This window comes from Helianthus annuus, chromosome 8 (genome assembly GCF_002127325.2).
Source record: "Helianthus annuus cultivar XRQ/B chromosome 8, HanXRQr2.0-SUNRISE, whole genome shotgun sequence".
NCBI classification, from domain to species: Eukaryota; Viridiplantae; Streptophyta; class Magnoliopsida; order Asterales; family Asteraceae; genus Helianthus; species Helianthus annuus.
The window spans coordinates 86080845-86092970 of record NC_035440.2 but is presented as its reverse complement, the minus strand read 5'-3'; the positions used below and the strand labels follow the sequence as shown (position 1 = coordinate 86092970).

Below are 12126 nucleotides of genomic sequence, written 5' to 3'. Positions count from 1 at the left end.
TATGAAGACAATTACTACGAAGACGACAACAACCACGAAGACAATTATGAATTATGTATTAAAAAACAAAACATATGTACGATGTTTTTTAACAAAATTTATGTTATATAAGTTATGAATTATGTTACTTAACGACATTTTTAGTTTATTTGAATATTTATTATTTTCTTTGTTTATCTTTTTTTTTAAATCCGAAATCCAGATCTTTTTTTTTTTAAATTCAGTTTCTCCAATCCGATTCGGATGCTATAGGATTGACCTTTCTGGACATTGGATCAGGATAAAATCTGATCCGGATTTTTTAGAAACCAGTTTTTACCAACAATTGACTTATCCGGACCGGATAAAATCCAATCCGATTTCTTAAAAATATCCGATTTGTACACCCTGGTCATAACAAGGCCTACAAGACCCGTTAAAAATATGAAAATGGGCTTGGCTCCAAGCTTTTTGTAACAACATTACAACATACCAAAAGGCAAATATGCTAAACTGCTAAAGCCTAAAAGTGGAATTACTATAACAAGAGCCGTTGGGACTTCACCTTTTTCACACCAGTGATGTGATAATAGCCGTTGCTAAAAGAAAAAAAAATGGTTACAAAAAGGGTTCATTCAAAATGATTTTCGTTCTCCGAACCAAACACGTATAACCGGTTAGGTACTCTTGAAACCAATCCAACCGATTATTGTCCGAACCCGACACAAAAAATAAGATTTGGTTCAACTAACTCAACTCATTTTGTAAAACGGGTCTAGTTTAGGTTGAACCTTATTAAAAACAGGCCGGCTTTAGGTTGACTCTAATAAAAAACAAATCAACCCAAAAAAACACCCTATATATTTGATTTTTTTTTTATTTTACATCGTTAGCCATAATAATGTTAATTTTAGCATACTGTATATTTACTTGTCACACTCATACTCACCAGCCACCATTAAAAACATTATCAATAATTCGCTTACAACCCAACAACCTGCTTATAACTTGTTTACATGTATGACTCATTTAAAAAACGGATTAAACGGGTTGTGTTCGGGTTGACCCGAATATGTGTGTGCAGGATAGGTTTGAAATCTTTGACATGAATAATAATACGGGTCGAATTCGGGTTGCACATTATCACCCTTTAACCCGACACGATTGACACCTCCCGGTAAAACTGCTGTTGATAATAAAATAACGATAATAACGACATCCAACCATAATTCAACTTCTTACAAGTCTAGTATAGCATGAAACCGATCATACTCTACAAAGTTTCAAGTATCACATCAGTTACTGCTAGATCAAATTTCTAGAAAAGGCGATAAAACGATACAGAATAAACTTAGCATCAATTACTGAGCTCTGGCGACTGGCTCTAGAGCTTCAACAGTCACTACGCTGTTGCCTCGGATAACCTGTACAAGAATCAAAATGATTTTAATCTCACTTACTTTACTTGAAACTGGCACTATATTGCTAACAATAATATAACAAATTTTATGAACGAGTGTATCTAGATTGACGTGACCCGTTTTGCTAGAACAAGGGACTTACCACCATGCCGATTTCATTTTTCTCTTCACCGTTGACTTCCACTGTGTTGTCGATGACTAGATTCATGAACTGGTCAAACCCACGAAGAGTCCCCACCACTGTCCGATTCGCATTCAACTTGACTAAAATAAAAGATCAAGGAATACCGATAATTAGTAAAGATGTTGATTAGTAGTCCGCCAAGTATATAGGTGGATACATTGTTTCAAACTGTCACGTCACATTGTTACGACGTATGTGTACGGTTATTAAAACTAACTATAACAAATTACAAGTACATATAGATATATAAAGAATTATTAAATATTAAATAGAGTAAATTACAAAAATCGCCCTTTATGTATGTCACTTATTGCAAACTGTGTCCTTTGTCTTCAATAATTACAGAAAACGTACTCGATGTTTGCAAACCCTTGCAATTTATGTCCTTTAGCTCTAACTCAGTTAATTTTTTGTGGTTAAATCTGACCAAATGGACCCCACATGAGGGTATTTTTGTGGTTTAATCTGAACAAATGGACCTCACATGAGAGTAAAATGACCAAAATACCCTCATGTGGGGTCCATTTGGTCAGATTTAACCACAAACTTAACTGAGTTAGGGCTAAAGAACATAACTTGCAAGGGTTGCAAACATCGAGTACGTTTTCTGTAATTATTGAAAACAAAGGACACGGATTGCAATAAGTGACATACATAAAGGACGATTTTTGTAATTTACTCTATTAAATATAAACCACTTTGGAATCAGCTAAAGAATTTAGACCTGACTAAAATGTGTACGTTTTATTAAAAAAACAAGATCACTTAGATCCAATAATACTTCTTAAACCGTTGATCTTAACTCTATTGTGCCATATGAGTACCATAGGTTATATAATATGAACTATTAGAAGAACAAGGTATGGTCATATAGATTTGAACCAAACGCATTATACGACTTCCAGCACAACTACATCAATGAAAGGTAAAGTAGTTACGTAATCTCAAGTACACACCTAAAACATTTTCATCGCCAACTCTAAAGTGTATGACACGTATGATCAACCATAACACAACACACACCTAAATAAGCCAACAACACATTTAATTATCCGCATCCACACTTAAAAACACATCCAACTAGGGCTGCAAATGAGCCAAGCTACTTCAATTAAGGCTCATTTAGTTATCAAGCCTGAGCCCAAGCCTTGAGTATTATTAAGTTATAACATAATTCTTTTTAGACTTATATATATTAATTAATATCCAGCAGAGCTCGAGCCAAGCTTCGGCTCATTTAAGGTATTGTAGACATTATACAAGCTTGAGCCGTGCTTTGGCTTGTTTAAGGTTTTTCTCAAATTAGCTCGAGCCGAGCTCAAGCTTCAATTTTTGTATACGAGCTCGAGCTCATAAACATAGGCTCAAATCAAGCAGAGCTCGAGCTAGAGTAGTGTACGGCTCAAGCTCAGGCTCTTTTGCACCCCTAAATCCAACCACACCCCATGAAACCACCAAATATCATTGGTTCCTGCTATCAACTACTCCTCAATTATACCATACTTAAAATCTTTTTCCAACCAAATCACTGATACCCCAATTTACAGGTATATGGACAAGCTGATAGGGATGAGCAAATGGTACCGGTACCGATACCGAATTTACCGAACCGGGTACATTTTCGGTACCGATTCGGTACCGACTTTTGACATTTTGGGTACCCGTTCAGTACCGGTTTTTACACTAAAATACCGGTACCGAACCGTACCGGGTATATTCGGTACCGGTACCCACTTTTGGCGATTTTCGGTAACGGTACTTTCGGTGCCGGTGCTGAACGGGTACCATGCTCATCCCTAGATACCTGACATATAACAACCCTAACAATGCTAACACTATTTCTAATTATAGTTTATACCTCAAATTAAACATATACACTCGCAAAATTCTCTCATTCTAAACATAAATCTAACAAAAATAACTAGATTTAATCATATATGAAGCATGTTTACGCAAACTATGAATCGGAAAATGGAAAACTTACTCTGTAGTTGCTTGTCCATATACCTGTAAATTGTATGAAAAATCAGTAAAAAAAACATGAAGAAGTATTAAGCTAATAGAAAATTAAAGCGAATGAAGGTAAGAGCTTACTTTTTAAGATCTGGAGGTTGACCTGATCTGCTCATGTTGGAACCCTAGAAAGAAAGATGATGAAGGGGACGGGAGAATCGAACTGGTTGAAAAGCAATGAGGTTTATCGCGGCCAAACCAAAACCCTAATATCGTATCATACGATTTTGCCTCTTTTGTTTCTCAATTAATTTTTGTTCTGGGTCCCTGTATTCTGTTTTAATTCTGGTTTAGACCTTCTAGTTTCTCTATATGCTTCTTGTAACTAGGGGTGCAAACGAGCCTCGCGAGCTACTCGATATCGGCTCGAGAAAAAGCTTGAAACGAGCCGAGCTTGAACCTAAAACAAAGCTTGTTTGTTTATCGAGCTCTTTTGTGAAGCTCGCTAGGCTCGCCGAGCCTTATCAAGCCTTAGTGTAAACGAGCCGAGCTTATTTAAACTTGATTACAAGCCGACCTCGAACCTAAAAATAAGCTTATTTAGTAAACGAGCATGAACCCAAGCTTCACTTATCGAGCTCGCGAGCCTAAAAATTGTATTTATATACTAATTAATAGATAATAAACGAGCCGAGCTAGAGCTTTGAAAGCAAAGCTTGAATCAAGCCGAGCTCGAGCCTGGTCGAGCTCGGACTCGGCTCAGCCCGGCTCGTTTGCACCCCTATTTGTAACAAACTAGCGTGATTCAACATGTGTGTTGCTTTGTGGACGTTAGGGGAATTCAATCATTATCGGTTTAGTTAGTATAAACAATGTGGTAGCAACAATTAGTATACCAAAAATAAAAGGCTAAATCAAAAAATTAGATAAAGTTAACTTCTCAAGTCCCAAATCCCAATTGAATTTGATTATTAGAACACAATGTCACATTTGATACATAACTATTATGCAAAAAGGTCCTCAATTTTGACAACTCCAACCCTTCTCTACCGCTCTTGCCTCCTTATCAATGCATCCAATTAAGAACGAAGAATATGAGATGAGTCTGACGGACCCATGAATTATTATTTGCTGTGGGTGTGGATGAGCAAGCATATTTTCAAGGGTATGGTCAGGTTTTTTTGACTAAAAATACATTAATTTTTTTCAAGAGATACGCCCGCCTACCTAGGCAGACACTTAGGTCCACCCCTAGTCGTGATTGGTAATTTGTTATTGACTCTCTACTAAGTTTTAGCCATTTGGCCTACAGAGTTCCCAGATTTTCTCAATTGATATATAGATTTAAACTTACTAAATGTCCCAGCATTACAAAATAAATTAATAAGGGTGTGTTTGGTTCATTGGAATTCAATGAAACTTAAAGGAATTGGAATCTGAATTCCAACTCCTAAGATGCTTGGTTCACATAATTGGTTGGAATTGGAATCTCAATTCCAATCTTTATGCATTTGGTTGACAACAGAAATGAAATTGGAATTTGGCATGAATTCCTAGGAATTCAAAGTCCTTCCTAGATCCTATATGTAAAGGAATTCAAGTAAATTTATTGGAATCTCCAACCGTTTCGACCTATCCTGTTTCAACCCATACCGTTCTACCAAAAGCGTTTCGCCCCGCACCGTTTCGAGCCACTCCGTTTAGATCCGAACCAGGGGTGGTGAGGGCCAGGGTGATAGATTCCAGTTCATTTAACAACCAAACTCATCAAAAATGAAATTGAGATTCCAATTCCTAATGAAATGTTTAAACTCCAAATCTGATTCCTTCAAATTCCAATTTCAATTCCAAAACATTCAGCGAATCAAACGCACCCTAAATACTTCTTTCTAAACTAGACATATGTCATGTGACAACGATTTTAGTTAGTGTTAACCTTTCAATAGTGTAGAGCACACCAAAACCCGAGTCATAGTTGATTTACTATGATTTTCGCACGAAATTTTTCAAAATTCTGGACAGACCATTTTGAAAATTGCTTCAAATTTCAACCAAAGTCAAAAACATCAGAGTCCACGACACATTCATGTTTAGAAACATGTTTACTGTTTTAGATTATTCATTCAAAACATTTTTTTAATAGCCAACGATTCCTTCAAATAGGCTACTGACGAAATTCACCACATCGGGATACACTCGCATTCAAACCGGGGAAAACCCTCACCTAGGGCCAAAGCCCGTGAACACTCACCCGAAGGCACGACAGTGTGGTGAGGTAAAACCTACTCAGTTCAAGGATCGAACTAGCAATCTCCGCCTACACGTCCAGTCTCCCATCATCACCACGTGCCACATAAATTAATGGAAAGAGCAGGAATTGAACTTGGTGTAGGAAATAGGTTCACCTTTTGTAAAATATAATTACAAAATATATCATAACGAGACTCTCGTTATTCGTAGGAAATATCATTGTACAATACCGGTTGCAATAACTAAACAAAAGAATATAAATATAATTATATATACCAATCTTGATTCAAGCCGCATCTCTGGTAGGTCCTTCACGCGCACTTGATAGCATCCTAGACTCGAGTATTCATCATCTTGTGTCTTGAAAAATACTCCTTGACTGCAACAAAGAGCACACTAAAACGTTGACGATTTTTTGGTTGAGGCACGTGTTCAACACGCTTCCCTTAAAACAGATTTCGCGCCTCTATTAAAAATGAAAATGACGCGTCTGTTGATAGAGTGTGTGAAAACCGGGTGCTAAAGTGTATTATAACAAGTGAATTATTGTCGTTTAAGTGATAATGCGCCTTGAATATGTTAACTACGTGTGTTTGTAATGTTACAGATTAATCGCGTAATACGGCGAAGTTAGAGAGTTTAGTGGTGAAACGAGACAAGCATGAATGATTCTTAAGGAGATATTACGTTACACGGGAGTTGTTCAGGTCGAGATGTAGCTTGGAAGCATAAGAAACACGATACAATGAAGTTTAGGGGGTGATTGGTCATTAAACGAAGGTTAATATGCAGCCAATAATGGAGCAACAAACATTGACGTAAGCTACGGTTTAATTACCGTAGTATACGGTTTAGATACTACACAAATAAAGCTTCCACAGAATAAACAAAACGTAACTTACGTTTTGCCCCGTAGCCTATGGTTAAACAAATGGGCCGCACATGGGCTGATAACATCATCTTATACAATATCATCAACACTTTTTGACGGCTGGATATATACACGCATACATATGTTTGGACAGCTAGTGGTGGGACCACAAAAAACAATTATATCACGTACACATTTTGGGCTTTGTGAAAGACACATCTTGGGAAGGAATTGGGCCGAAAAGAAAAGAGAGTCACGTGGACTTGTGTGTGGCGGCCAACAGAGGACTTTTGGAACAACTTTCAGAGGAACCATATTCACGTGAGTTTTAATAAGTCAGCATGACAATAATGATTCATCATCTATATTTTGGCTGCCCATCAAGACATCATCAGAAGTCAAGTGGATTTGTTTTTGGGCCACATATGTGTGAATATGAGGGCACGAATTTTGGTGGGGGATTTTTAATAGTCAACATCAAATCATCATCACCCAACATCAAGGGGCATACGTAAAAATAAAATAAAAGTGGCGGCTGGTGAGGAGAATTTATGGGACACCAATTCTCAATGTATACACGTGGATTTTATGGGGAGCAACAATTAAATGATCATGTTTTAATAAAACATTGAATTATTATCACAAGTGGGCCGAAATTATGATAGGCATTCATGTGGACTTCTATTTTGGGCTTGATCCGACGGCAGACTTGGTGGATTTTGGAAAATATACACACACGTGCAAGGCCATAGGGATCACATCTTCGACGGCAGTAGAAAAGAAGAAAAAGGAGTAGACGGCAGACTCTGGAGGTTGGATCGGTTCGGGATGACAACCGATGCTGTGAAGACAATCATGAGCGGCTAGTCGTTTTATGGTTTCCTCCGGATGGAGGGTTTTGTAAGTTGGATAATTTTATGTGTTTGTGACAATCGTATAAGTCGGTGATCTAAGCATTCGATGCTTTTCACCTTTGATTTGATTAATCAATTGTAACCGGTTGCATTTTATTTAACTTTAATCTCTGATCATTCAGTTCCCGAGAGTTCTAGTAATTGGGATATATTTGCTATGGGATTAGGGTTGGTAATTGTAACTGATAATTATTTAATAACCTCCCGTTATGTATTGACCGGAGTACTTAGTCGTTGATTATCACAATTGATGTATTAAGTTAAACACTTATGTCTATGTAAGTGTTTCGATTAAACACATAATTGAATCTAACTGTAGAACCTGAAATCTGGAGGAACCATTGTTCTCTCTATTGCTTTAAACTTCACTTTTTAGTTCGTAATTTTTAGATAATCAATCAAATCCAACATTAGTTTATTTTTTTATAGTAGTTAATTAAAACTGAGCATTACACACTTTCCACAACCTCCTCTGGTTCGATATCCGACTTACTCTAGCTACTAGTTTATTTCGGTTTTTGCATGTCACTAACGACAGACATCATCTGTCTCCCAGGGTACAACAGCCGAAGCAGTCTGTACTGCCGGAGATGGCTCACCGGCCCAAGGTTACATCCGGTAATTGTAGTGTTTGAACTCATGTGGTGGAAACAAGTAGAGAGTACTCATCTCTCTAGTTGGTGTTCAAGTGTTCATACTACTTCTAGTATTCTTCATGTATCAAGCAATACCCTATTCTTGTTTTTTTTTAACAAAAAGAAAGGCACATAGCCTACTATTTGAACAAGACTAGTGAAAGGATTCACTTAATTATTCACTTAATTAGTCACTTAATTAGAGACTTAAAACTCTAATAAAACTAATTAAATACTCAAGAGTTACTCTTTTATTTACCACATGAATATTCTAATTAATATTTATAATTTCATTAAATTATAAATATATTTAATATCCATTCACCAAATTTCCAACAATCCCCCACATGAATGGAGATAATTCAAAACACTTAAAATTTCCAATGTAATCTCGACAGTTGAGTTTTGCATACGATAGGTAGGTGTTACCCTTTGAACCTTCGCTCATGAAATGCACTTAGCCCACTAGCTCTGAGTAGATCTCGATGTCTTTGAACTCGTCTGCCGTTTGTGTAGACGACAATATACTTCACACAAGACTCTCCCTAGCCGGGTCATCTCCTCGTAGTCGTGTCCAATAATGGTCGTGGAACACTTTCCTGGTTCTGCGAGAGCTCTAGGAATTGTGCCCTCAATTCCATTCGAAGCGACCCCACTTCTCTCTAACATAGGTGATTCTCCTTAGATCATTAAAAGCATTGTGGTTATCATGATCTATCCAAATCATTTACCACATATTATGCTTAGCCTCACACTTGTCACTTTTAGGAATGGACTAGGAAGTTTATTAATCTTTATAATAAACTACCTTATTAAATGTGTAGGGTTATTCCCCCACAGTGACCTCGCTTATTCATACAATTAGGTTTTCCTATTGAACTCAATTCTTGGGATCTCCAGTCTACTGAGTTAGGTTTCCATCATATGAACTTCATTTTTCAAGGGCTTCAGTCCCATTCCACAACTTGATCTCTAATAAACCCTTAGGTTATTGGATCCATAACATTAGCAAATAACTTTGCGTATTTGAGATCAGTTGTCATGATGTGTTCTTAACTCGTAAGTTAATTTTGCCTATTGTCAACTTCTAAGACTATAACCTCAGTGGCCATCTGAATCTGGTTATAACATATGTCTTCGTAAGATACGTGTATCATTTAAGGCAAACACATCTCCATTATACACTACGACCTTTGTGTCCTCCACTTAGTCGTCTATTTGCAATGTTAGATTGGATTACAAAATCCTTATTGCTAAAAACAAATGCAAGACACCCCCCACATTTAAGTGTTATTGGATAACATTTAGATGTGTTAATGAGAACCATTTCTACATACCCTTATAGGGTTGTTTCTTAAATGGTTCCTCCCCAATATTTCTTGCCATTTGATCAACATTTCCGTAACACCAATTATGGCGACATTTATACACATATGATTGAACAAGACCAACCTTATTGTATCAGTGAATTCAACTCATATTGCAGTAGCTTACACAAGCTTCCGAGCTGACCAAAGAAACACATGCCATTGTCATAAGTTTGCCACCAACTTAGAATAATTCTAATTTAGCATCTAGAATAAGATTAGACAATGAGTTCTCCTCATTAGCTTTTCGAATAAACTCTTAAAAGTTACATGTCATTTCCTTATAATGAATGAAAATTTTCTCTCAACTTTGTCCATACACAAATTCTTTTTTTGTTCATACAAATTTGAATGTTTAGAGTTAATTAGTCTCCGTCAAGACCCATAATTAACCAAATACTAGTCTAGCATGCTTTAGACTACAATACTTTAGCATGTGAACAGAAGATGGATCATTCTGATTCTTCACAGCCCTAAGGATATCATAATATCACTTTGCAACATTCATCCCTTGTTAAGACAAAATAATGAGATTTATTCATAATCCTAAAACATCAATATTTAGGAAGGTCTCACAAATTATTATATATAGCACATAGCTAAATTTCATCATTCATTTAAGGAACATAACTTGATTACCTTTGATCTCCAACAATCTACCATTGACTCATAAGTACTTAAACATAAGTCTTTATCCAAGTCACTTGGTGAACACATTCATCACCAACAAGATGAATGTTCCTTGTCTACACTCACTATTATGTGTGAGATAGAATCAACTAGATCGACACTCAACAACATGGCATTCATAATTTTGCCATAAGTGATTTGCACACATCTATTGTTATTCAATAGGAGATATGTATATTTAGGATGCTCTCCCAAATGAAGGTAAAATCTTCATATAGATCTAACAATAATCAAGTGGTAGACGCATCTACTTATAAATCTCGCAAGATTTATTAAAGGTATACAATAACATATAGTACTTTTACTTTCATATGTTAGAATTCACACTTGTGAATTTTTCAATGACTTCTAATGAAGTATGCGATATGAATGTCGTTAGTGTATTTCATCTCAATACACTCACTACGTTCTTTCATTCCTCATTCATGATGTGGTTATACATTTGATGTTTCGTCTTTGACTTTTAGTCAATGTAACAACTCTCAAGTTGTTTATGTCCAAGTATTTTCATGTGCTATCCATTTAAAATCATATTCTTTTAAACAATGTATAACCGACGTTATAATTATTTTCCACAAAAATAATTTATACGTCACAACCATTAGTGATTTATTTCTTTGTAAAAAATTGCATATGTTATCCGAAGATATTGAACACAAAACAATAAAATACATTGGAAACTAAATCATAAGTGGCAATCACTTTTGAAATTTAAACGGAAGCATAGACAATATGTAGACATCAAATAGCAAAGTGATTTTATCTTCAACACTTTATAATCTGACCGAAATCTTCTCAACAATATCGTCCCATGGCATGTCTTGAGGTACTCCCTCAATAAGACTCCATGCACTTGTAAGTACAAGTTCCCCATTTCGTGTTTAAACTTTAAACTTGGACAATTATGCTCAAAACAACACCAAGTTGTTACAAATACTACATTTAAGTAGTAAACTTGAACAATTAAATTTGTTCACAACAACACCAAGTTGTTTTTCACCAAATAACATTTTCTAACACGCATGTTAAAAAAACGTTATAACAAGCACATTATAGAATCGAACGTTTACATAAAACGTTTTCCAAAGATATAGTTTATAAAATAAACCATTTCTCATCATCTTTAATGCTCACATAGGCAATTAAATGTTTACATAAAACATTTCTGTTCCTTATGAACAATCTCTAACCTCGTATTCGTGATACACATTTTCTAACACACGTGTTAGAAAATTTAAGTCATTTTATATATACCAAACATGACCAAATTAGAGCATTAAATGTCATCATTAAAACTCATCAAATGTTATCATTAAAACTCTACTCAAGAGTTTCACCAAATGAAGAGTTAAGAGTCTCAATAATTATATACTTAAACTCTAATAAAACTCATCAAATGTCATCATTAAAACTCTAGTAAAGAGTTTCACCATATGAAGAGTTAAGAGTTTCAATAATTATAGACTTAAACTCTAATAAAACTCATCAAATATCATCATTAAAACTCTACTCAAGAGTTTCACCATATGAAGAGTTAAGAGTCTCAATAATTATAAATTTAAACTCTAATAAAACTCATCAAATGTCATCATTAAAACTCTAGTAAAAGTCTCACTTTATTAGAGATTTTATTAGAGAAATAAACTCTAATAAAAACTAATAAATTGACTTGAAACTCTCCTTAAGAGTTTATCTTCCATATGAAGAGTCTAGTAAATGATTTTAATTTCATTAAATTCATATAACTACCACACCATCACTTTATGGTGATTTAATTCCTTGAAGCCAATCAACCATTAACTTCACTGTATGACATTTTATTTCTAAATCATACAAAGCATTAAAACAATGCTATAACAAAT

At 35.4% G+C, this 12126-nt stretch overlaps 1 protein-coding gene across 1 annotated transcript; it reads right to left on the bottom strand.

The window, feature by feature from the left end:
• Positions 1-1155: 1155 nt before the first annotated feature.
• LOC110873316 (probable small nuclear ribonucleoprotein G) lies at positions 1156-3836 on the bottom strand. The gene is made up of 4 exons (XM_022122246.2): positions 3679-3836; positions 3569-3591; positions 1543-1664; positions 1156-1403 (listed from the first exon to the last, which is right to left on the bottom strand). Exons 1-4 carry the CDS (start codon positions 3711-3713, stop codon positions 1341-1343), a joined length of 243 nt encoding a protein of 80 aa, XP_021977938.1. The 5' UTR covers positions 3714-3836; the 3' UTR covers positions 1156-1340.
• Between the last annotated feature and the right edge of the window lie 8290 nt (positions 3837-12126).